The sequence below is a fragment of the Sorex fumeus genome, unplaced genomic scaffold (assembly GCF_029834395.1).
Source record: "Sorex fumeus unplaced genomic scaffold, SorFum_2.1 ptg000131l, whole genome shotgun sequence".
NCBI lineage: Eukaryota > Metazoa > Chordata > Mammalia > Eulipotyphla > Soricidae > Sorex > Sorex fumeus.
The window spans coordinates 21,458,990-21,485,570 of NW_026606188.1; the positions used below are offsets into that span (position 1 = coordinate 21,458,990).

The 26,581-nt window shown below is 38.4% G+C and overlaps 1 protein-coding gene across 3 annotated transcripts in view; it reads left to right on the forward strand.

The window, feature by feature from the left end:
* CSDE1 (cold shock domain containing E1) overlaps positions 1-26,528 on the forward strand; it is a 43,625-nt gene extending 17,097 nt beyond the window's left edge. Inside the window, exons 1-19 of one of the 3 annotated variants that reach the window (XM_056139168.1) lie at positions 1,368-1,523; positions 3,283-3,481; positions 5,283-5,392; positions 5,790-5,882; positions 6,497-6,594; positions 9,680-9,761; positions 10,019-10,147; positions 10,262-10,387; positions 11,109-11,321; positions 13,629-13,769; positions 13,852-14,016; positions 15,987-16,094; positions 16,508-16,683; positions 17,264-17,376; positions 18,015-18,134; positions 22,073-22,251; positions 23,674-23,837; positions 24,575-24,707; positions 25,204-26,528. In XM_056139168.1, coding sequence (XP_055995143.1) covers positions 1,383-1,523; positions 3,283-3,481; positions 5,283-5,392; positions 5,790-5,882; positions 6,497-6,594; positions 9,680-9,761; positions 10,019-10,147; positions 10,262-10,387; positions 11,109-11,321; positions 13,629-13,769; positions 13,852-14,016; positions 15,987-16,094; positions 16,508-16,683; positions 17,264-17,376; positions 18,015-18,134; positions 22,073-22,251; positions 23,674-23,837; positions 24,575-24,707; positions 25,204-25,251 — 2,538 coding nt within the window. In that variant the 5' untranslated portion in view covers positions 1,368-1,382 and the 3' untranslated portion in view covers positions 25,252-26,528. Of the gene's footprint in view, positions 1-1,367; positions 1,524-3,282; positions 3,482-5,282; positions 5,393-5,789; positions 5,883-6,496; positions 6,595-9,679; positions 9,762-10,018; positions 10,148-10,261; positions 10,388-11,108; positions 11,322-13,628; positions 13,770-13,851; positions 14,017-15,986; positions 16,095-16,507; positions 16,684-17,263; positions 17,377-18,014; positions 18,135-22,072; positions 22,252-23,673; positions 23,838-24,574; positions 24,708-25,203 lie in introns of those variants that run through there. The other 2 variants (XM_056106526.1, XM_056106525.1) reach the window with 2 other exon arrangements.
* Positions 26,529-26,581: the final 53 nt, after the last annotated feature.

The following is a 26,581-nucleotide window of genomic DNA, read 5'->3' on the forward strand; positions in this document are numbered from 1 at the left end:
CATCAGGCCATTTTTCTTCTGAGTATAGTTCAGCTAAACTAGAGAACTAGATTTGTTTGCCGGTTAAAAGGCCCTCCCGTTGATCATTGATTTGCTCGAGCAGGCCCAGTAACGTCTCCATTGGAGACTTTGTTGTTACTGTGTTTGGCGTATCGAATACGTCACGGGGAGCTTGCCAGGCTTCTGCCGTGCGGGCGAGATACTCTCGGTAGCTTGCCGGGCTCTCCGAGAGGGGCGGAGGAATCGAACTCGGATCGGCCATGTTGGCTGCGTGCAAGGCAAACGCCCTACCGCTGTGCTATCGCTCCGGTTATTTGGTCAATATGAACTATAATATGCTTGAAGCAATTAAGTTAAAGCTTTATTATCTCTTTGAGTTCTCTAGAGAGCCTGAGTAATCTGTTTTGTTTTGTTTTGTTTTTTAAGTTTTTGGATCATATCCGGTGACGCTCAGGGGTTACTCCTGGCTCTGCACTCAGGAATCGCTCATGGCTGTGTTCTGGAGACCACATGGGGTGCTAGGGATTGACCCCCCTCACCTCCCAAATTCACTGTATGCACGCCAAAGGCCCTACCTTCTATACTGTCTTACAGATCCCAGCTACCTCAGTCATGGATGTGATTTGGCTAACCAATTCAGCAGGCTCACCTCTATAAATGCATTTATTTATTTATTTTTACTTTTTAATTTTGGGCTGGAGCAATAGCACAGCGGGTAGGGCGTTTGCCTTGCATGCAGCCGACCCGGGTTCAATTCCTCTGTCCCTCTCAGAGAGCCTGGCAAGCTACCAAGAACATCCCGCCCGCACGGCAGACAGCGTGGCAAGCTCCCCGTGGCGTATTTGATATGCCAAAAACAGTAACAAGTCTCACAGTGGAGACATTACTGGTGCCCGCTCGAGCAAATCGATGAACAACAGGAGGACAGTGCTACTTTTTAATTTTATTTTCATTAAGTTGGTCACAGTAGTTCATTACACTTAATATTCAAACACCAAACCGCATAATTATAAATGCTTATTATTGGGCAAAACTAATTCTAATGGTTTTCCTTTGGATTATTCTGTGTGTACTCTTGAGAGAGAGACAGGTAGCTAAGAATACTGGATTGTGTTTAAAGTTGTGGAATGTTAAAAAGTTTGGCTCAATGGCTCATAACCCGTTTATTGGAATTAAAATTTGTAAATATTAGGAATTATGGATTTTCTAAAGGTTTTAAAGAATATATTTTAGTTTGACTTTTTAATGGTTATTTTTGTCTGTAGAAATCTTAACTGCCATTTTGCTAAAATAATGTAATGGTAAATCTGTAAAGATAAAGGTTAACTGTCGTGTGTTAAATTATTTATAAACATAATGCTATATTGCCGCAGCTATCTGAGATGGAGGACGTTTTTACTATGTCATCAAATCCTCATGCCCCTCCTGCAGCCCCTCCTACACTTTCTTTACCTTTATCTTCATCATCTACCTCATCTGGGACTAAAAAACAAAAGAAGACCTTCCCCACATATCAAAGATCTGTAAGTCAGGGAAGTGGTCATCCCAGCTTACTTGCATGACCTAGGAAGGCCACTCCAGTCAGTTGAATTAATCTGCATCTTGCTTTCTAATTTCCTATTTCTTGGGTTTTGAATATTTAAATAAAAGTTAAGTAGTTAAGGGTCTGTTTTTATTCAAAGTATGTTCCAAGAATTAAAGCATTGGTAAGTTCGCCTCCTGTAAGTTGAACTTACAGGAAATTGAGAAATGCAAGCCCCTGCCATCAGCAAATTAAGTTCTTGCTGTTTTTGAACCACACCCAGCAATGCACAAGGCTTACTCCTGGCAACCTCTGTCTGCACTCAGTCACTCATGGCAGTGCTTAGAGAACCATATGGGGTGCCGGGAACTCTTTTAACTAGATTGCTGAAAAATTTAAGTTTGAAAATCCCCGAGAACCCAGATTTTAGAGGTAGGCTTCCTGCTGGTTGACTTCCTGCTGGTTGACTTTGGCAAGGCATTAGAGCTCTTTGCATCTGTTTCTTCATTGGGTAATTGGGGTTATTACTGTCTTGTGGATTTATAAATATTAAACAGATTAACACATGTCAAATACAAAATAACAACTATTTTGAACTAGAATTTACTTATGTATGTAAATGATGGCTTGATTTGTATTTGTCCTTACTGTACTTTAACCTGTCAGAGTGGTTTGTCTTCATTAATCCATTTCTTTTCTAATGAAAAATACTAATTGCACTTGAAACCCTTCTAAATTAAATTTTCAATGAAGGAAATCTAAAATAAGTTGTAAATAATGTGGTTTAGTACTATCATAGTATGTCAGTTACAGGTATAAACTTTACTAGGAATTTTTTCCTATTTGGAAAAATCTCCAATTTTTTCCCCCAAAATTTCCTGTTTTCCCTATTTCCTTCAGTTTTTTATGCTTCTACTCACATAAAGTCAAATGGAGTGTCCAGCTTGGTGCAGTGTTTGTTCATCTAAAAAGACCCTGTTGCACTGTATTTAAATATTTCCTCCTCTCACTAAAGAATACGTTCTTTAAAGATCATAGAAACAAAAAACTATAGACATTTCATATGTATTTGAAATACATGAAAAGATTCCTTTAAATGATCCTATGAAAAGATTGGAAAATTTTAGAATTGTTTTTTGCTGTCTTGGAATTTTGTCTTCAGAAACTCTTGTTTTCTAATTTAGTGTTTTGGGTTATTTGCCATTAAAGGACCTAACTGGATTATTGTATTCATGGTTTAAAGTACTACATAGAAAATTTCTTTTACCATAAAAATTGCTTTTACATTAATTTCTAGTAATTGAACTATGAAACTTTAAGATGTAGGCTTACCAAACTATATTAAGACTTCTATATTTAAATTTTAAAATAGGTGGTAAATTTCTTAAAATCAGTCTTGGTGGTTTGTGTTGCCATTCTAATATCAATTGCCTTTGTCCTGAAATTGTTTTAATAACTTAATAACATAAAGGCAGCTTTTACTTAATACAGTTTCTTTACCTAAGTAGAGAACTTGTGTTTGGTCAAGTGAAATTTCTATCATACATTGGAGTGGGTCTTCATATAATTTAAATTGATATCCTCTGAAATGTTCTGTTTGCTAAATTAACATTTCAGAAATAAAATCTCATCATCTTCCCTCTTACCATTATTTTCTTTTCCATTTTATATTAAAGATTAAGTGCCTTGTTAATAGATTTAGTATGTTGTGGAGATAATATTGGTCTGTATATATTGAGGAGCTTCTTTTTTTTGAACAGATGAGCTTTGATCCAAACCTTCTCCACAACAATGGACACAATGGGTACCCCAATGGTACTTCGGCAGCACTGCGTGAAACTGGGGTTATTGAGAAACTGCTGACCTCTTACGGATTTATTCAGTGTTCAGAACGTCAAGCTAGACTCTTCTTCCACTGTTCACAGTATAATGGCAACCTGCAGGACTTAAAAGTAGGAGGTAATCTGTTGATTCTTTTTAGAAAAGTAATTTAAAATTTAAATTTAAAATTAAAATTACTTTTAATTTAAAAGTAATTTTAAAAATTCACAAACAGGCTGATGTGATAATACAGCAGGTAAGGTGTTTGCCTTGCACGCGGCCAACCCAGGGTTCGATTCCTGGTATCCATATGGTCCCCCAATCACCACCAGGAGTAATTCCTGAACATCACTGGATGTGATCAAAAATAGAAAAAAAAATTCACAGATTTTTGTTGAATACCAATTTTGAAGTTTTAACATTTCACTGCATCAATTCCTGAAGTATAGACATCTATATAAACTAGTAAAGTCATGATTCCTAGTGGGTGTTTTCTTATTTTTTTTAATTGAATTACCTTGAGATACACAGTTACAAAGTTGTACATGATTGCACTTCAGTCATACAGTGTTCCATCATCCATCCCATCCCCACTGTACGTTTCTCACCCAGTGTCCTGCCCAGCCTCCCAACCTGCCTCTTAATGGCAGACCTTTTCCTCTTTCTCTCTCCCCCCCTTCTTACCTCCCCCTCCCTCCCTCCTCCTCTTTCCTTTTGTGGGGGAGAAAAAAGTTTTGCAGTGTTGAAAGGAAGTAAAGTGATGTATATGATAACCTTTCTGTAATAAATAGTACTGCTAATCTAGCAATTTTTTGAGAAATGAAAGACTATTTGTATAGGACATGGTTAGAAATTTTTTAAATAGCTACCTATTCTGTAACAATTAGCTGTATGTATATTTTTAAGTATATGAAAATACGCTTTGTAAATAAGTTGATATTACTTTGGGAAATTGATCATACTTGACATAGAAATCACTTGTACATCTGAATTCTATTAGTAAAGATCTGAAGCTATAACGTCTTGGTATGTTACTTTTAAATATCTTTGTGAGGAAAAGGACAGAATAGTCGCCAGCATAAGTATATGGCCTACATACTCTTATGGACTATGAGGCATTTTAGTTAATCTTCCTTTTAGAGACAAGGAAACTGAGCTAGCGTATTTTTATATACTTAGCTGAATCGAAAGCAGTGATATGAGCTATAGTATGTATCAGAATTACCTGGAAAGCTCATTAAAATGCAGAATCAGTGTACTTGATCAACTGTTTTGTATAGGTCTGGAGAGGGGCAGGAAAACTCACTCACGTGCTTACTAGTTTCCTAGATTCAGACTTTGAGACTTTTTTTTTTAATCACCGTGAGAAACAGTTACAGACTTAAACTTTTATGATTACCTTTCAGTCATACAATGATCCAGTACCCATCCCTCCACCAGTGCCCATTCTCTACCACCAATGTTCTCAGTATCCCACCTGGCGCGCTAGGCCCCCCCCCCCCCCCCCCGCCTCTGTGGCTGGCACATTCCCTTTTTCTCTCTCTCTCTTTCCTTTTGGGTGTTATGGTTTGCAATACAGATACTAAGTGGCCATCATGTTTGAACCTTTGTCTACTTTCAGCACACATCTCCCATCCTGAGCGAGCCCTCCAGGCATCATTTACTTGGTGGTTCCTTCTCTATCTCAGCTGCTTTTTCCCCTCAGCATATGTGGCGGGCTTCCAAGCTGTGGAGCAATCCTCCTGGCCCTTATCTCTACTATCCTTAGGTATTAGTCTGCCATTATGTTACTTTATATTCCATAAATGAGTGCAGTCATTCTATGTCCCTCCTTTGAGACTTTCTGGTTAAGACAACACAGCTGCTGCATTGTTAAGCCAGAAGTGAGATGCCATCTTAAACTATTAGCTCAAAAAACACAACACTTTCTTCATTTTAGATGATGTTGAATTCGAAGTCTCATCCGACCGGCGGACTGGGAAACCCATTGCTATTAAACTGGTGAAGATAAAACCAGAAATTCTCCCTGAAGAACGAATTAATGGACAAGTTAGTGACTTTGATGTTTTGTGTTTTCTTAGGGCCCTGCATTTGCATATCTTTCCCTTTAGAAAAGGAAGATTTTTCCCATCTCCTCAGTTTGCACGCAAGCTGTAGTATATAAAGATTACTATTTTAAAATTATATCAGAAGCACTGGCATTTCTTGGCCTGAAATTAAAATGTGGTCAAGAGTCAATTTGGGTTTTTACACAGAACCCAATGTCTACACTTACAGTCAATTTAGGAACTGTAAGTTTGAAACTTGGCAGCATGACATCCTCTTGTGGATCATATTAAAATGCATCCCTATGTATAGTCTAGAGGATATTAAAATTCAGTTTATATTGCACAGTGCTGCTCCTGAAATGATTAGCAATGGAAATTTTTTTTTTTTTGACTGGTAGGTTGTGTGCGCTGTTCCTCACAACTTAGAGAGTAAATCTCCAGCTGCCCCGGGTCAGAGTCCAACAGGGAGTGTATGCTACGAACGTAATGGGGTAAACTTGTGTATTTTTCTTAAACCTTTGCCTGATCCACCATGTGATCTATAAGCGTACTTAAAATTCGAAATAGCAAACGTAAGCTGCAATTGATAAAATCCGTTTTAAATTTGATTTAAGAGGCTTCGAGTGCAGCATAATCAAAACATTTTTAAAATCCATAGGACTTTCCAAGTGTTTTAGCTTGCCCAAGTGTGACCTTAGTTAGAAATTAAAGGTAAAATGCTCCTTTTACTCACTTTTTGGGGGGATGTGGCGGGGATCTTTTTTCTGGTTCCTTTAAGCACTAACTCCAGCTTTTTTGTTTGGAATGCCTTACATAAAAATTGGTATTTTTTTAAATATAACTTCAGTCTCTGGGCAAATGCTTCCCTGTGTGTAAGCTTTTTTGAAGTTGGATTGCTGCTCAGCTGTGGACTCCCAGAAGTCATCAGCATCATGGAGGGGAAGTGTGTGTTTATATGAATAATATAACCTACTTGTCATTAAGCACTTAATACTAAGAAATTTGGCTTAACATACCAGTTTTGAGGTATTTTAAGTAAGTAAATCACAGTATACAGTGAATTTGCATCCTTCCAATGTACTAATAATAACTTATTAATTCACAGGAAGTATTTTATCTGACTTACACCCCTGAAGACGTTGAAGGGAATGTTCAGCTGGAAACTGGAGATAAAATAAACTTTGTAATTGATAACAATAAACAGTAAGTGCCTTTCTCCCCATCTAAGTTTTTTATTCTTTTTTTTTTTTTTAAAGAAAATCTTTAGCAAAAGATAATGGAACAAATGAATATATGCCAAGATAGATCAAGACATGTTTCGTGTATACATCATATACAAAATTTTCTCCACAACAACAAGACTTTTTCCCCCTTTTTGGCTTTTTGGGTCACACACAGCAATGCGTAGGGGTTATTCCTGGCTCTTCGCTTGGGGATTACTCCTGGTGCTTGGAGCACTATATGGGATGCTGGGGATAGAATCCAGTTCAGCCACATGCAAGGCAAATACCCTACCCGCTGTACTGTCACTCCAGGCCTTCATCATTAAGCTTTTGAGCATATTCTGTGATTCTGTGCAAGGGGTAAGAAACAGGGATATAAAGCTTAGTCAGAACTTTGGAATTCTGATGCTGGAAAGAGTATAGTGGGTAGGACGTTTGCCTTGCACATATGCCCGACCAGGTTTGATCCCTGTACCCCATAAGTTCCCCAAGCCCTGCCAGGATAAACCCTTTAGCATCACTGGGTGTGAACCAAAACCAAAAAAAAAAGAAAATGAAGTTTTTCTAGGGGTCGGTGAAGGTTTTTGAAAAGTAACACTTGAGGCAAGTTTTGATGAAAGGATATGAAGTCATTAGCGACAGAAGTGTCATTTTTTTTTAGTAAATCAATAGTTTCAAATTGATTCATAGATCAAATTTGACTTTATCCTCTGATTATAGAAATCTGTGTGTTTTAAGTAAAGGCTGATGTTTGATTTTTGTAATAGAGATGACAGGATTCTGGTGATGGCCGTGTTCTAAACTAGGGTTGGTGCCAGAGGGAAATCAAGACCTTGCCAGGGAGAGGCCAGGGATGGCTGGTGAGGAATGAAGTCACTTAGAAGATAAAATTATGAAGTGTAATGATTTTTTTGTGCTGCAGGCGGAAAAATTAGTTGAAAACTATTGGATAGGTAAAGGTGTGTATATCTTAAGTGAGGGAATGAGTGCCAGGTGCTTTTTGACTTGAGACAAATTCATGTTTCTGATAGATGATAGTACCTTTAACTGGACTAAGGAAATAATAGTGTCAAAGATTAGGGAAGGATTATATACTTACACATTTACATATACATTTGAGGCATCAAGTTTATCTGGGTAGAGTTATTGAAGAACTGTTGCATATACATCTGCAACAAGCATGTTGTGGGGAAGAGAGTGACATAAAACTGTAGCTATGGGGGCTGGAGTGATAGTACAGTGGGTAGGACATTTGTCTTGCATGCGGCAGACCCAGATTCAATCCCCAGTATTCCATATAGTCTCCCGAGCACTGCCAGGAGTAATTCCTGAGTTCAGAGCCAAGAGTACTGAGTATCATCAGGTATGATTTCCCTCCCTCCCCACCCCCTCACCCCCCCGCAATGTAGTTGTGGAAACCTACAGATAATTATTTTGGAATAAAAGAGTTCAGGAGAAAAGGAGAAAGTGCTAGGAATGGACTTTTCAGCTGCATGTGACTGTGGTGTGGAACAGCTGGCCCGTACTCAAGAAATCATGTAGACTGGTCCTGGTACAGGGCAGGACAGATAAGTATATTTGTCTGAATTGTATGGTTTATGAATGATCTTATAAGAGTCCAAACAGCCTTTGGCAAAAAAAGGTTTTCAGTCCTGAATAGTCTGAAGAGCATGTGCAGAATTATTAGTTTAGAATCTTAAGGAACAGATTTGAGTCGTGAGTGTAAGTTTTATTAGCCCCAGTCTGAGTCGTACGTTTATTGTGTGAAGATAATTGATCACTTGATACCCTGTTACTCATCGATTTACTCAAACGGGTGCCAGTAACGTCTCCATCCCTGTTCCGTGCTAGCATAGCCCAATGGCATCTGCTCATTCTAGGAACATGCAGAACCTCAAACCGATCATTCAGGTCTTGACGAAGAAGGCTGACCATCTTGTAGGTGGGCATCCACGTGATCTTTTGACGTCCTGTGGAATCCAGTCAGTAATGGATAATTGATAATTGTCCATAAAAACCTTACACGATAAATACTATGTATTTGTAAAATAAGATATGTGCTCAGAAAGTAACTAGTAACAGTTTTTAAATCCCAACCTGCCTTTAAGACCTTTTACCAGCATTTGTGACAACAACTTTTTTCCCCGTTGTCTGTTAAAAAGCATGGTAGAACATATGGGAGTAAGGAAGATAATTGCTGGCAGCTTCTTAAACAACATCACCATTTTTCACTGTTCTACATCTGCGGGACCGGCACTGGTCCATGATGAGCAGTTGAAAATAATATAACAAATACTGTTGTCCTCTTATACATCTGTGCCATATTTGGATGAGAAGTCAGATACTCATTGCTGCTGCTCATAGATGAGAATAAAATAGGCAACATATGTTACCTGATTTTAGTGAAGGTGAATATTGCTGCTTTTAAAGACAGCAAATTTCTCTTAAAATCAGCACTTTTAGAAGGGATACACCCAGAAGTTCTTAGATTGTGGATAGGGCATTTGGTGCCAGGGAAGAACTCCAGAGCCTCACATGTGAGACATGTATACACTCTCCTTTAATTACATCCCCTACTCCAATCACTGCTTTCTTTATGACCATTTAATCTGAAATCAGTTAGATAACTAATCAGTTCAACGCCTGTTGCAAATAAGAACACTCTCCGTCTGGATCTTCCCTATATTTGCTCATCCAAAGAATCACTGCTCAAATGTTTGACCAGTGAATGAACTTCCTAAGGTTCCTGGATTCCCCATTGCTGGCAGCAGATTAATTTTGTACTCATAGGTATGCAGAGTCGAACCTTAGGTATTCATAGAAAGACATAGTTTTTGATAGTGTAAGAGAAAAGTATGCATGTCCAGTCTAAGCAGAATTTTTTGGCATATGAAGCCATATGAAAAGGTTCAAGTATCATAGACCCTAAATTTGCTCTTGGTGACAGTGTAATACTCTTGCAGGCACCCAAACTAGGTTGTTACATGTATCTTAAGATCCATACTAACTGAGCTAATGCCTTTCCTCCCCTCCCCACTTGCCATCCCCACCCGTGTTCTTTCTAGTACTGGTGCTGTAAGTGCTCGGAACATCATGCTGTTGAAAAAGAAGCAAGCCCGCTGTCAGGGAGTGGTCTGTGCCATGAAGGTAAGTGGCATCACATTGGACTATTCTTAATTTTTATCTGAAAAATACTTTTTTATGGAAGATAATTTCTTAAAATTCTTGGTTACTGATTTGTTATTTTCTTTAAATGGCAGCTTGATTGATAGACTATACTGAACATGTTTTTTGATCTAATACAATTTATAAAGAGATTAAATTTATAACTGTGAGTTACAATCATCTAAATTACACTTAACTCCTGGTTTTGGATTTTTGGTTTTTGTTTTGTTTTGTTTTAGGAGGCGTTTGGCTTTATTGAAAGAGGTGATGTTGTAAAAGAGATATTCTTTCACTATAGTGAATTTAAGGGTGACTTAGAATCCTTGCAGCCTGGAGATGATGTGGAATTCACAATCAAGGACAGAAATGTAAGATTGTTGACCAAGTAATGCTTGGTCTTTTAATAAAAGGTCAATATTGAATTAATAACATTTGTAGGAAACACTTAAAATTACATGGCTTCCCTTTCCATACTGATTTAGGGTAAAGAAGTTGCAACAGATGTCAGACTATTGCCTCAAGGAACAGTTATTTTTGAAGATATCAGCATTGAGCATTTTGAAGGAACTGTAACCAAAGTTATCCCCAAAGTACCCAGTAAAAACCAGGTAAATTGTATTTTTCAGAAGTCTTTTTTGCCTCAGCAGTAATAATCAGCTGGGATACAGAAATTTCATTCCACATAATATGATGTCTTGATCATGGAACTCTGTACGAATATATGTGCTCTTTTAAATAGGGCTACACCTAGTGCCGCTGACTTGGTTGGCTCTGCTGGGTTGATGGTGCCAGGCTTGTGCTCTATCGCGGATTCCTTGGCCCACCGAAATATCTTAAGTATGGTTAAATGAGAAACCACTGATAAGTCCATGAGAGCTGTGTTTTTTGTCAGTGGATGGTGGTTGTTTTTAACTAGTTAATAACATGACAGAAGTTAAAAAAATGAATGTTAGGAAACTTTATGGGTTATATAATTCAGGTCTGCTTTTTTAATTTTCCCTTTTCTCCAACTTCCCTGTTATTTGGGTTGGGGAGGATGGGACCTGTGGTGTCAGTTGCTAAAGAAGTGTGAAATATAAATGACTGAAATTCTTTTTCTTAAAAATCTCTCAGTATCCGAGTATATAATTAAGCATTTTTGTGATTTTTATGGCTATATAACCGTAGAACATGAAATTTTCAAGTTGGACTTAATGTTGTCAACGCCTTTTTTCCTTCGGGCAGTTGTGCATTATAAATAACATGGGTTTGCTGTGTGTTCTTCTTGTTTGACTTGGAACTAGGAAGGATGAGAAATCTCCAGCTAAAATAGTTTTTCCTTCTCATCAGAATGACCCATTGCCAGGACGCATCAAAGTTGACTTCGTGATTCCTAAAGAACTTCCCTTTGGAGACAAAGATACAAAATCCAAGGTGACCTTGCTGGAAGGCGACCATGTTAGGTTTAATATTTCAACAGACCGACGTGACAAATTAGAGCGAGCAACAAACATTGAAGTTCTGTCAAATACTTTTCAGTTCACTAATGAAGCCAGAGAAATGGTAAGTATCGAATATAACATTAGATGTGTAGCTGTGTCATAGCTATACAACACTGAATGTAAGAGTAACAGTAGCATTGTATAAGTTCCCTTATTAAGGTGATCAGGAACACAAACATCAAGTCATTTTTTCATTTGGTGTCTAGCTCTTCCAAGTTATATTGAAATGTGTTTGGGAAAGTTTTAGAATAGAAATCTGGGCAGAATAATTTCTTAAGGTTTTTTCAGAGTTGGTGATTTTCTAGCCCTTAGTTATGAAAACTGATTCAAGTTTGTATTTTTAGATAGTAGTTTTTCCCAAATTGTTCCACAGGATGACAATAATATTAACTCGAGATGTAACAAACTTAAAAAAAGTTTGTTTTACCCATATGACTTGTGAATTCTTTCTAGTGGGTACTTATACAGGCATGGCTTACATTACGATTGGTCCCCAAACATGTTTTTACAGTTCATTGGGAGTTTATATTTAAGTCTATTTGGGGTCTTATTACCCATAGCATATCTGTGTAGTAAATGGAATTGAACAGTTTGTTGAGTTTTTTTTTCCTTAATTGTTTTTTTATTTTTATGAAGTTGTTCACAGTAGTTCATTACAGTTAATACTCAAACATCAATCCCACCATAAGAGAAAAGTGTGTGAAGATTGTTGTATTTCATCCTGCAGTTATTAAATCCCTTGTATAAGAGATTACAAGCCTAAACAAATGTGTGCTACTTTTGCTACATCAGTGGACTAGAGTATAAGAGGTCATTTGGCCTCAAATATGGCCACGCACTTTAGGACATTCTATGTCGCTCTTTTCCAGGAGCTTTATTTCATAGTCTCTCGGTCTTCCCCTTGATGTTGATGAGATTATATGACGCCGGGGGCAGTTTGTGGGTGTGACTGCCAAGCTACTGGAAAATTAGGGAGCTTGGGCATTGAGTTTCTTGAGACATTTAAATTTCTTCTTTAATTGTTAATAGCCAGCACCTAAATTGTGCTCTCTACACTTGGAGGTCTGAAGATGTTGTAATCATGGGCTGCAGGGTAGAGGTTGGCGTGGTTGGGCCACACTTCAACGCTTACTCCAGGCCCTTCACTCAGATCACTCACTCCTGGCTTTGTGTTCAGGGGCCATATGGGGTGTCAGGGACTGAATCAGGCTGGCCATGTGCAAGGCATATGCCCTACTGTACTGTATTGCTTTGGTCTCTGAGTATGTTGATTTAAGCTTAGGCACAATCTATTTTGATTTACAGTATATATTATTGAATAACTTTAATAGCTAACAGTACTGAAGTTCTTGGCTACCATAAGGATTTTTCAGGGATTAAATGTCAGAATACTGGGGCTGGAGCGATAGCACAGCAGGTAGGGCAGTTGCCTTGCACGCACCCAACCCGGGGTTCAATTCCTAGCATCCCATATGGTCCCCTGAGCATTGCCAGGTGTGACCCAAAAAGCCAAAAATAAATTAATAAAAAAAAAAAATGTCAGAATACTGATTTAGTTTACTGTTATGTAAAATTTCTTATATTTGTTTATATATACAAAGTATAACGTTGGAAGTTGAAAATAACTTGATTTTAGTAAAATATCTGAGTACCCGCCATGTGCCAGTTATTGTTATGTAATGTCCACACCCTTTATAATTACGAAAGGGAGTATAAAAGGAGACTTCCTGTATTTTAATCTTGGCCCTAGATTTTAAGTTCTTTTTATGCCTTAACTAGGGTAAAGTTTTGAGTTAAACTAAAATTGCTAACTGGTGTATGGGCTTCTATTATTCCCTGGAAGTTAACACTGTCATGGTTTGATTTTCACTGAATATTTCATTTCTTCTATTTATTTGTTTGCTTTGAACAGATTGTTAAACTTTGCTTTCAATAAAACACTACCCCCAAGTTCACAAAATTAAGAATTAATTGGAAGTTACATGTGTATGTTTATTTTATTGTTTTTGTTTTGGCTCCTTGCAGCATAGAAATTTTTTGCAGGGGTGCTTTTGGGATCATGCATTGTTGGGATTGAACTTGGGGCTCCTGCATGTGAAGTACACACACAGCTTGGTAATTTGTCTGCTGGGCCCTATATTTAAATATAACTTTCTCCTGTAGAATTATTGGCCAAGTCACATCTGGGGAGTCTCAAGATGGTTTCTTAGAGTTTCATTTACTTTAGTAAAGACAATGAGTTTAAGTGGAAAACTTAATTTGGATCTTCAGTGGAATTTCTAATGAATTTAGCTGATACTTCCAGACTTGATGTGTTCCAGTCTTAACACATTACATAGCCAGTGAAAATATTAATTTTGGGTTTCAGGGTGTAATTGCTGCCATGCGAGATGGTTTCGGTTTTATCAAGTGTGTGGATCGGGATGCTCGTATGTTCTTCCACTTCAGTGAAATTCTGGATGGGAACCAGCTCCATATTGCAGATGAGGTTGAGTTTACTGTGGTTCCTGTAAGTAACTTTTAAGAGAATTTTTGGGTTTTTCTTGATTCTGCATTTTCCATTCAAAGTTACTTTTGTTTATCATTTGTAGGATATGCTGTCTGCCCAAAGAAATCATGCTATTAGGATTAAAAAACTTCCCAAGGGCACAGTTTCATTCCATTCCCATTCAGATCATCGTTTTCTGGGCACTGTAGAAAAAGAAGCCACTTTTTCCAATCCTAAAACCACTAGCCCAAATAAAGGCAAAGAAAAGGTAAGTTTTACGAGCTCTAATGATTTATAGCTCCTTATTCTATTTTGTGCTTAAAGACAACCAGTGTCTACACAGTAATGAAGTATTGATTCCTTAACTCTATATTAACAGTTAATTAAAGCAAGATTATTTGTGTGTTTTGTTTTAATCCTCATCACTGACACTTTAGGCTGGATAATTCTTTCCTTGGCAGCCAGGAACCGGGGAGTGATCATTGACTGTTTTGTGCCCTGTACTAATTAAACCGCTCTCTTCCTTTACCCATATCTTCCTGCCCCCTTATATGTTTCAGTCCTACCAAGTATCTCCAAGTCACCCTTTGTTGAGAACTGTTTATCTAAAGTGATGAAGGGTTGATGCTTTTAAAACAATGTAGGGATAAAGGAATGCTTACCTATATGCTGTGATTAAAGCTATATATGATTGAAAGCAGTTCTCAACTGGGCCCAGTGGCTCCCTACTGGTTCCCAGGATATCCTGTGGGGCAACACAGGAAGGAAACAGAAGGGTCAGGAGATGTTTGATATGCAGTGATTTAAGCAATCCTGAGTATAAAAGGACCTACACAGTTCAGATCTGTAGTGTTCGTGTGTCAGCGGTAGTTGTATTCTAAACGGCTTAAAAACTTTCAAATTTGGGTATACTTAGCTCACACATTTGAATTCCATTTATTGGAAATTCACGGATGACTTTATCCAAATTTGAAAAGGTCAGTGAGAGCTCTGGTGAAAATTCTAACCTAGCACATCTTGGATGATTTCATTATTTACATTTAACATGTGGGTATATGTGAGGAAAGGACATTTCTCAGAAGTACAGATGAGAAGTTTTCAGGCTTTCCTTTGAAAGCAATAGGTGGTTTGACAGAAGGTAGGTCTTTGTGGTGTGGGGAGATGTGAGAGTAGGAAAATAAAACTCAGCATCAGTTTTCTCTACTTGTATAATCTTGGTCAGATTATTTAACTTCGCATTTTCATATGTAAAACAAAGGATAATTGTAACTTTGGAGATCGTTTTTTTTTCATGACATTTGATAATACAAAGTGCCAAACATGAAATGTGTGCGTTGTATTTCATAAACATCTTCATATAGCATTTATAGGAGTTTGAATGATAGATTAAAAATGAGTTGGTTTGAGTGTTATGTATAAATTCTGGAGCTTAGAAAGGATCAGAGCTAGATTATTTAGGTTTGAAGGCATTAATCATCGAAATAATAGGATAGTCATAGAAATGGTAATTGAAACCATAAAAAGTTATGACCAGCCAGAAGCTGGTCCGCCTAAGGCCCTGGGTTTGATCCCAGGCACATTGACACCTGCCCTTCAAATTCAAACAGTATAATTTATGTAGTTGATATGCAGTATCATTGCTTACTGTCTGTCTCAATTTCATAAATAAACATTTCTTAGATTTTTGAAGACTTAAGTCTTTCTGTATTAAGCAGTGATATAAATGTTAGTATGGAAAATATTGCTATGTTTTTGGCCTAGCAATTTAGAGCTCTGAAGTGTGCTGGACCCTTTACTAGATTTTATTTTCATCTATTGGTAAGTATATTGATACTATGTTATAAACTCCAAGGGGGGAGATTCAAACTGCAGTATATAAGATTACTCTACAGAATTTCTATCTGGATAAAAATACATGACCCATTTTATTGCTGGTTATTTCAGAGAGGTATCGAACGGGCGTATGACACATTTACAAAGGTCTTTTTTGTTTTTCAGTGGCTAAAATTAGAATCTTAAAATCAGTTACTATTACATTACTAATTAGATTAGTAAACAAGTCCTTAAGGTAAAAATCACGTTTTATTCCCACGAAAAATTTGTTTCTCTTAGACCTGGAATAGAAAATTTCTGTAGCTGTGCCACCCCTTTAAATGAGGATTATGTCAGGACAGTAGTAGCTTACTGGCTCTTATAAAAATGTTTTCACTGTATACTGACTCTCTGTTTTGTCTGTAGGAAGCTGAGGATGGTATTATTGCTTATGATGATTGTGGGGTGAAATTGACCATTGCTTTTCAAGCCAAGGATGTGGAAGGCTCTACTTCTCCTCAAATAGGAGATAAGGCAAGATGATTCTGCTAATATGAGAGATTTGTTTGCTTTATTTTTATATTTTGGGGTCATGTGGCGATGTTCAGGGGTTGCCCCTTGCTCTCTACTCAGGAATTAATCCTGGCGGTGCTCAGGGAACCATGTGGGGTGCCAGGGGTTGGACCCACATTGACTGCATGGCAACTTATCTTCCCACTGTACTATCTATCCAGCCCATAAGAATTCTCTTTTAGAGAAAATTAAAGAGTCTGTGAGAAAACGAAACATGACTCTGAAAAGTGAAATGAGATGTTAAAGGATTAGTTTTATGAAAATAAATTTTATCTGTGTCTTTTAAGGGCTATCTGGGTAGAAATTTCTAGGGAAGTAAGTTATAGTTAGGAACTTGATATGGCATGTTGTTTCTGAGCATCCTTTTTTCACAGGTTGAATTTAGTATTAGTGACAAACAGAGGCCTGGGCAGCAGATTGCAACTTGTGTGCGACTTTTAGGTCGTAACTCCAACTCCAAGAGGCTCTTGGGTTATGTGGCAACTCTAAAGGATAATTTTGGATTTATTGAAACAGCCAATCATGATAAGGAAATCTTTTTCCATTACAGGTGAGGCATGCCTTTTAGGGAACTTAGAACTTCCCATTCATCTATTCATTTTCGAGTCAGACACTGTTGGATAGTTGTGTAATTTTTAAATTTTAATTTTATACTGCTAAGTTGATGGTAATACATATACGAAAATCAGCCATCTTCCTCTGTATAGAGAACACATGTCAAAAGATACAGAAAGGACTGTACTTGCGTTAAACGTTAAATAGGAATCTCTTTGTGAAACAAATCCTGATTTATATGCTGCTATCAGAGAGTTGTACATTTGATTTTAGAGTCTGGATGGTAATAGTTTAGGTGCTTAGAACCAAACAGTTCCAGTCCAGTCTTAACTCTGCCAATTGCTACCTAAATGAAATTCACATCCTAGTATTTTCATTTTCTTGAAGGTTAATGGTATGTCTTCATAGGATGTTTCTGAAGATTGAATCTGTCGCATATAATATGTTTAAGTAGTGTTTGTATTCTCATAAATAAGCATACTGCATATGTGAACATCTCTAATAAAAAAAATTTACTTTCTGCTGTTGATGATTATGGTCATCGCTTACTTAAATGTCATTTACTTTCCCCTTAGTGAGTTCTCTGGTGATGTCGATAGCCTGGAACTGGGGGACATGGTTGAATACAGCTTGTCCAAAGGCAAAGGCAATAAAGTCAGTGCAGAAAAAGTGAACAAGACACACTCAGGTAATAAATTGTAACTTCTACTTCTTACCCCCCCCCAACAAAAATTGTTACTGTTTAAAATCTCTGAGAAATAGAACTTTACCTTTTACCTGCTCCCCCCCCAACATTTCTTTTTTTTTTTTTCTTTTTAATTTCCTTTTTGACTTTTTGTCCATTCTTGGGGAACCTTGTGGTACTAGAAATCAAACCCAGGTCAGCCATATGCAAGGCAAGCATTTTCCCTGCCACTCCCCTTCCCCCACTTCCCACTCCCTCACGCTTGTCCCACCAAACACTGTGTTCTGGTGAGATCAAGAAAAGGACAGCAAAAACATTTGCTTCAATAAATACCTAAATACTCTATTACTCAGTTTTAGGTATTGCAGATACAGCAACGAAGAAATCAAATATTTGCCTGCACTGATTTTATATTTTAGTCATTAATACCAGCAAACAAGATGTGAAATTTTGTTACTTTGTATATATTTAGTATACAAATTTTATATTATGCTCAAGGAGAAGAGCAAAAATTTCAGTTATTTAAAAGATTGGATACATCAATAATCAAACTGGTTTACTCAAATTTATGCATTTATTATGATACATTTTGATTTTTTTCCTTTTGGGAAATAATGAGAGGAATAAATTTTCATTTCTAGTGAATGGCATTACTGAAGAAGCTGATCCCACCATATACTCTGGTAAAGTCATTCGCCCCTTGAGGAGTGTGGATCCAACACAGACTGAGTACCAAGGAATGATTGAGATCGTGGAGGAGGGTAAGAGCATGTCTTAGAGAATGTTGGAAATTTGTATGTCCTTTTTTGTTGGGTTTTGTTTGTTTGTATTTGTATGGTTTGGGGGCTTTACCCAGCTGTGCTCATGGCTTACTGCTCTCTGCGCTGAGGGATCACACCTAACTGGGCTTGGGTACCACATGTGGGAATGGGGATTCGAACACGGACCAGCTGCACTGTTGTGCAAGTCCTGACTTTTTGTTAATTGTAGTTTTCAGATTTCTTTAAAAGTAAATTAAGTAAAGTGACACATACACCCCTGCTGATAAATACACCTTACAAATGAATGAGGTCAGCATGGATTTATATTATGAATATATAAGACATAATGTCAAAATACGACTGATAACAACTAAGTACTATTAAAAGTAGACTTAGGGGGCTGGAACGATAGCACAACTGGTAGGACGTTTGCCTTGCACCCAGCCAACATGGCTGACCCAAGTTTGATTTTTCCACCCCTCTCGGAGAGCCCGGCAAGCTACCGAGAGTATTCACCCGCACGGCAAAGCCTGGCAAGCTACCCGTGATGTGTTCCATATGCCACAGATGTGTTCCATATGCCACAGTAACAACAAAGTCTCACAACAGAAATGTTACTGGGCCCGCTCGAGCAACTCGATGAACAGCGGGAGGACCGTGACCATGACCGTGAGGGGGCTGGAGCGATAGCACAGCAGGTAGGGTGTTTGCCTTGCACGCAGCCGACCCAGGTTCAATTCCCAGCATCCCATATGGTCCCCCGAGCACTGCCAGGCGTGATTCCTGAGTGCAACACCGGGTATGACCCAAAAATCAAAAAAAGCCAGAAAAAAAAATACAGGCTTAAGATGAAGGTCCCACATTAAAAATAAATAACCACTACTGTCGAATGTATGATGATCAAATATTTACAAGTTGATTGGATTTTTTTTTAATTTAATTTTTTTTTATCATTTTTTTTATTAGTGAAACACCATGAAGTACACTTATAGACTTATAAATTTTTGTGCTTGGGTTTCAGTTATACAATGATCAAGTACCCATCCCTCCACCAGTGCCCATCCTCCCCCACCACGGGTCCTAGCATCCCTCCCCCTCCCCCATCCCCCCCCCCGTCCCCCCCCCCCGTCCCACCCTGCCGCTGTGGCAGGGCATTCCTCCCTGTTCTCTCTCTCTTCTTTTGGGTACTGTGTTTTGCCAGAGAGGCATTGAGTGGCAATCATGTTTGGTCTATATAGTTTCATTATTTTTTAGGTATTTACATTAAGAAGTTTTCTTAGAATCCATTCAGTTCTGTGTATGTTTTCCTTCTGTAAAGGTTCATTGATAATGTTTCTTCAGACTAGGATGAATTGTGAACATAAGCCAGTGCACTTTTCATTTTCTTTTTCTCCCCCTCTTCAGTAACCAAGTTCTTGTGTTACCCTTTTCTTCCCCTCAAAATTACCAATAGACAGTACAGTTTTGTATATAGAATGAATTTTCTGTAGACATAGTAGGATGGGTTATTTATCTAGTAGAATGACCACTAAAATGGATTTGATGAGGGATCTTAAATTCCAAGTGAAGATCATAGTTTGACTCACATAGAGTATCTTATCCAAAGATATGATAGAAAATGCAGTTTTTTTTTCAGAACCCCGTAAATCTGGGATTTTTTGGAACTGGCTCAAGTTTCATTTCATTACATTTCATGTTGCATTTCTATCCTGTATAACCTTGGACAAGTAATTCAGATCTTCCTTAGTGCAATTCCTTGGATATTCTCTTCAACTTCTAACAATGTGTAAGATAAAATATGAATTCATTTAAATGACTACTAAGTGATATTACTATAATATTAGATCTCTAATTCTGCTTAACATTAGTTCTTGATTTTTCATTTGAAAAGGAAACCTTCACTTACCTGTAGAATCTTGAGAAAGATTGATTAAAAGCCTTTTCAGGGTCAGAGAGAGTACAAGGGATAATGTACTTGCCTTGCATGTGGCCACTTCTGGTTTGATCCCTAGCATTTCTGAGCACAGAGTGAGGAGTAAACCTTGAACTTTGCTGGGTGTGCCCCCACTACCACCACCCAAAATATATTTTCAGTTTTGAGGCTTTGTAATTTGGGCTATGTGCAGTAGTCTGGGGAGATTTGGGGGTGGGTTTAATCAAATCTGGGCCTCAGAGCAGGTTCCATTTCCTCAGTTTTAATTTAAGCCTAATGTTTTTCTCCTTTTCTCCATCTTTGTCAATTTAGTATGTTCATCATGTATGTGAACTCTTTCACAAAGTCTTTGGGGTTTGGGTGGGGTTGCATTGGGACTCCCAAGCAATTTTCAGGGGCGGGGGGCGGGGACTACTTGCATGAATTCATGGCTAGTCAGGCTATTAAAATTGGAGGTAGGAATGGTAGGGCCTGAGGGTGTGGTACTGTTCGCTCCCTGTGGTGTCTGGGCCACCATAGATAGACCTGGATCAGGCATGTCCAGGGCATGCACTGTGCCCTCACCCTCCAGTTATATGTAGTCTGCACTGACACCACCAAACACTTTGCAGTCCAGGACAGAGCTCAGGAAATATGGTGACTTCTTTCTATAAAAAGAGTTTGAGTGAAACACCACCATAACTGTTTATTTACATGCTGTCTCTGATTATTCTTAGAGTTGAATAGATATAACAGAGATAAATCGAAAAATACTTAACTTTTACCTGATCTAGGAGAGAGGAGTGTGCCGTTTGAAGGAGGCTTAATGTGATCATGGAATAGAGTTGAAATATCAGGAAATTGAACTTTGTTGTTATTGCCTATACAGAGTTTGTTTAAATGCTCAAATTATGTTTGGCTCAAAATTTCTTTGATGCTGTTTGTTTTGTGGTTTGGGGGCTACACCTGGTGGTGCTCAGAGGTTGTTTCTGGTGGTTCTCTGGGAAACATGTTCTACCAGGCATCAAACTACGATCTCTTAACATGTTGAACATGCACTGCAGTAGACCTTTGACGATTTCTGCAGCTGGCAGTAATATTTTTGTTTTTGCTTTTGGCCACACTAGCACTGCTCATGGTTACTGCTGCACTCAGGAATTCCTCCTAGCCAACTCAGGTGATCTATGTTGTGCTGGGGATCAAAACCAGGTCTGCATGTGCAACACAAACATTCTACTCACTATACTATCTCTCCAGGCCTGCTGCCAGTATGTATTTTGATTGGTTGGATCTTATGTGCATTTGGGGAAAAGATCATGTATAATTCACATAGCACTGTATCACTGTCCTCCCCTTGTTCGTTGATTTGCTCGAATGGGCACCAGTAACGTCTCCATTGTGAAACTTGTTAATGTTTTGGCATATCGAATACATCATGGGTAGGTTGCCTACCTGGTTCTTCGAGAGAGGTGGAACCCAGGTCTGCCCGCGTCAGCCGGCGCGTAAGGCAAACACCCTTTTCCCCTCATAAAATGCTTGAGAACCCCAAATATTTAAGTAATAAAATCTGCTCATTTATTTTTCAAATTTATTTTTTGTTATTTGGGCCACACCAGGTGTGCACAAGTCTTACTCTTGCTCAGTTCGCAGGGATCCTTGGTGGGGCTCAGGAAACCAAATTAGGTGCCAGCTTTCAAACCCGGGTTAGTAGCGTTCTAGGCACAGACCTTACCCACTTTTTCCTTATGAATCACCCCTGACAGTGCTAGGGGGGCATGTGTGATACCTGGGGGTCAGCTACTTGCAAGAGCTTTGCCTTTTGTCTCTCCATCCTCATAGCTACAAATTCTTGTTTTACCATTCCATGGTAGTATTTATTTAATATTTAGAATTTCATTGAAGATTAAAGATTTTTATTTTTTAGTACAGGTTAAAGGGATTTTAACAATTTGCAACCTAGAGGTTTATTTTGCTCATCAGCATACAGTTGTAAGATCGCGAATTTTGTGTCTGTTTCTCTTTACAGGAGATATGAAAGGTGAAGTTTATCCATTTGGTATAGTTGGAATGGCCAACAAAGGGGACTGTCTGCAGAAAGGGGAGAGTGTCAAATTTCAGCTGTGTGTTCTGGGCCAAAATGCACAGACTATGGCCTACAACATCACACCGCTGCGTAGGGCCACAGTGGAATGTGTGAAAGATCAGGTATGTAGTATCGTCTCTAGATCCTAGTTGAATGTCCTTGCCTACCCCTCCCCCCTCCATTTTTTTCTTTTCTTAGGTGGAGGATAGGGTGTCAGACCAAACTCCAGATGCTCCTAGCTTTGTGTTCAGGGTTTACTCTTGATGATTAAGAATTTGATTCTTTAATTGATTATTAATTGATACTTTTATTTAAATTGTTAATCAAATAGTCACCAAGATCTCATTTTCATTTCCCAGTGGACAGCTTTTGGTATTCTATTTTTATTTCTTCTTCGTTTTCAGTGATCTAAGGTAAATTTTATGTTTTTAGGCCACACTCTCAGAGGTCTGCATGGGCTTCTTCTGGTTCCAGATTATTCTTCCAGATTATTTCTGCCAGGGCTCTGGGGACTATATGTGATGCCAGGCATCAAACAAGAGTTGGCTTGCATGCAAGGCAAATGTGTGTTTCCAGCCCTCTCCATAATTGTAAAGACTTACAAAGCTTAAACAATTAGGGTCTGAGAGATAATACCGGAGTTAAGGTACTTGGCTTGTATGCTCTAAACTCCATTTATATTCTCAGTGTCCCAAACAATGCCAGGAGTGACCCCTAAACTCTGTCAAGTGTGTTCCCCCTCCTCCTAAAAATAAGGGGAAAATGAAAGTTTAAAAATGTTTTAACTTTAAGATAAAGACAAAAAGCAAATTATGAAGAGGGTAAATTTCTCAGGAAGACCACATGGTAACATGGGTGAGGCCCTGAGTTCAGTCTTCTGTCTAAAACTTTAGCTCTGATGGCCTCTGAGTATTGCTCAGCAGAGATGGGGCACTCCTAGCAATGCTCCAATGCCCCCGAGCATTGCTGGGTATGGCTTCACTAGTAGATGAATGACACACTTGAAAGAAACACAAGTAATTTATATAATATTTGGAAATTAACATGAGTGAAATAAGTTTGGAGTTGAGATTTCAAGAAAATGGGCTTTTTTGCACTTTAGACCAGTTTCTTTCATAGATCATACAGAGAACATGTCTAAAAGTGTTCTAAACTCGAGGACAAAACAAAACTCTTCGTTGGTACTCACAAGGAAGGTATTATTTAGCTGCTGTTCACTTTCCTTTTGTGATACTTTTCATTCCCTTCAGATACCAGCTTTGTAATCATTTGCTTAATTAAGAAATCCTGTGTTATATAGGAATGTACCAAACAATCTTTCCTTTCATGCAGTTAAGCAATAGGATTTTGAGACTTACCATTCTGAAGAGTTTTGCGGTCCCTAGTGCTCTGTGAGTTTAGCACAGGTAGTTGAAATGGACTGTCCAATGTTGATGCTTGGTTTTCCAACCCTGTTCCTTAAGGTCAGGCATTGTACTTCATTCAGAGTACAGTGTTCCTCCCTCTTGTACCTTTTTTAAGCAGCTTTTTTGTTTCTTTCTTAGTTTGGCTTCATTAACTATGAAGTCGGAGATAGTAAGAAGCTCTTTTTCCATGTGAAAGAAGTTCAGGATGGCATTGAGCTCCAGGCAGGAGATGAAGTGGAATTTTCAGTGATTCTCAATCAGCGCACTGGCAAGTGCAGCGCCTGTAATGTTTGGCGAGTCTGGTAAGCTTTTGTTGAATTAGTCTCCATCCTAATCTCCATCAAGTTTCTTCACTTTTTCCACCACTTGTTTTTTAATCCTTTTTTGCTACTTTGGTTCCATCATGGTGTGTCCGAATTAAACATTAATTGGGCGTGTAATATATTTTAGAGCTTATATTTTTTTTTAAGAGATTCTGCTTGAGATTCTAAATCTTTCTGTCTTTTGTGATCCTTATAATACAGCTTAGTAGTTTTAGTGCTTATGTAATTGGGGGCAGGGTGAGAGGTGGTTGTAGGTGTCTGCCAGGAGCTCCTCTGGCAGACTCAGGGGATCATACGGGGTGCAGTGATTGAATTCAGATCCACAGCTTTCAAGGAAAACACCCTACCCAGTATACTATTGCTCCAGTCTCAAGACAGTTCTGTTTTTTTCCTAAGGTGGGTTTGTTTTTTTGGTTTTTTTTTTTTTTTTTGGTTTTTTAACTTCTGCTACCTCTTTTTCTCTGTTAAACTGTGCAGACCAGTGTGGGGATAACCCTTAACAAATGATTATTCCAACTACTATAATTTTGTAATAAACCTTCAGTTGTGAATAAAAATATAAGCAAACTTGTTTGTCCTGTCATGCTAGCTGAGGCAAGACTCCCCTCTTATTAAAAGTGAGTCATTTGGGCAATTAGAAAACAAACTCCTTTGCAAGTACTTGCTTTCTTCCTATTCAGTGTTGCTCTGCCTCATGGTTCTTGGTTTTCCTACAGCGAAGGCCCCAAAGCTGTTGCAGCTCCTCGACCAGATAGGTTGGTCAATCGGTTGAAGAACATCACCCTGGATGATGCCAGTGCTCCACGCCTAATGGTTCTTCGTCAACCCAGGGGACCAGATAACTCAATGGTATGGAGCATATAAATGATGAGGGCACCAGCTAAGAGACTAGCGTGACTCAGGGAGTTTAGTGCAACAGGGAACCCTAACTAAGTATTTGCCTGCAACTCGGTAGAATTCCCTTTTATTTATTTATTTATTTTTAATTTTTTGGGGGGGTCACACCCAGCGAGGCACAGGGGTTCCTCCTGGCTCTGCATTCGGGAATTACTCCTGGCGGTGCACAGCGGACCATATGGGATGCTGGATATGGAAACCGGGTCAGCTATCACTCCAGCCCCCCTACTAATTGTTTTTGTTTCCTCCTATAATTCTATCAGCAAGAGCACATTTCTTAGTTTTCTTGATGCCTTACACTTAGTTTAGGGTAATACTTAATCAGGGCTTACTATAGATTAAAAGCAATTAAGAGAAATGCTTTTGTGCTTTGTTCTGGGATGGGAGGGGGTGAATACAGTAGTTTTTATGCATCCAGCTCACTAATCTCAATTACATCTCTTCACAGGGTTTTGGTGCGGAAAGAAAGATCCGTCAAGCTGGTGTTATTGACTAACCACATCCACAAAGCACATCATTAATCCACTATGATCAAGTTGGGGGGATTCTGGTGAAGGGTTCTGAATATCTTCCCCCCCTTCATCCCTCCCAGAATCTGGAATACTTATTCTATTGAGCTATTACACCAGTTTTAACACCTTCCTCATGTTATGTTTAAAAAAAAATAAATAAATTTAAGAAAACCATTTTAAAATTATGCACAGTTGCAGCCTGGAAAACTTAAGGTGGCGCCTTATAGTATCAATTTTAGGAGCTTTATTTGGTGCATTTAACGCAACTGGTAATTGCAAATCCACTTCGCCTGTGTAAATGAAAAATAAACATAGACTGTTATTTTGTTGGCCCTATGAAATTCTGCACTTGGTATTTAGTATATACTCTACCTTCATTACTTCTGGCAAAATGTTCTGCCTTAGCATTCAGTTGCATTCTCCTTTTATTTCCTTTTCATTATGCTTTAATTCTGAGGATCATATGAGGGTAGAATATATAACTTTTAAAAATTACAAAAATTTGTATAGACAAACCATTTCCTTAAGTTGATGGCCAAAATGTTTAAAATGTTATTTTTTCATATCATTTATAATCTTGTCACAGTCCACTTAACAAAGTTTGGTTAGATTTCAGTAAAAATTATCTTACAGAGTAGGTTTTTTGGTCCCTGGGGTGGGTGGGGGTTTGAGTAACTTTACTACAATTAGTATGGATGGTGCAGAATTTCATGCAAATGAGGTGTGCCAGCAGTGTGATAATTTAAAACATATTTAAACAAAAATAAAGGTCAAATGCACAAATTTGCTGCTGCTTAGACCACTGCAGCTTCTAGGACCCAGTTTCTTTTACTGATTTCAAAACAACAAAACAAAAGAAAAAAAATAAAAAAGTTGTGCCTGAAATGAATCTTGTTTTTTTTTTTTTTATAAGTAGCCGCCTGGTTGGTGTGTCCTGTAAAGTACAGGCACTTGACCCTACGCATAGCTTCTGTTCACTCTGTCACAGAAAGAATTGGTTTGAATTTGAAGATCTCACCGTGAATTGGCCACGTAAAGGGTCCCTGGCCATTGGACTGACAGCTTTTTCAACCATGGTGACAAGGGTCAGCTCAGGGGATTGTGGGGGAGGGCACTTTCATCTTCCCCGTTGTCGTTTAAGGGTTTGATCTCTGGGTAAAGAGGCCATTTATCTTTGTAAACATAAAACATTTTTGCTTTCTCCAGTTTTCTGTTAATGGCGAAAGAATGGAAGCGAATAAAGTTTTACTGATTTTTGAGATTCTAGCCCCAGCGCTTTCATTATTGAAGCGAGCCGCGGGGCGGGGCGGGGCG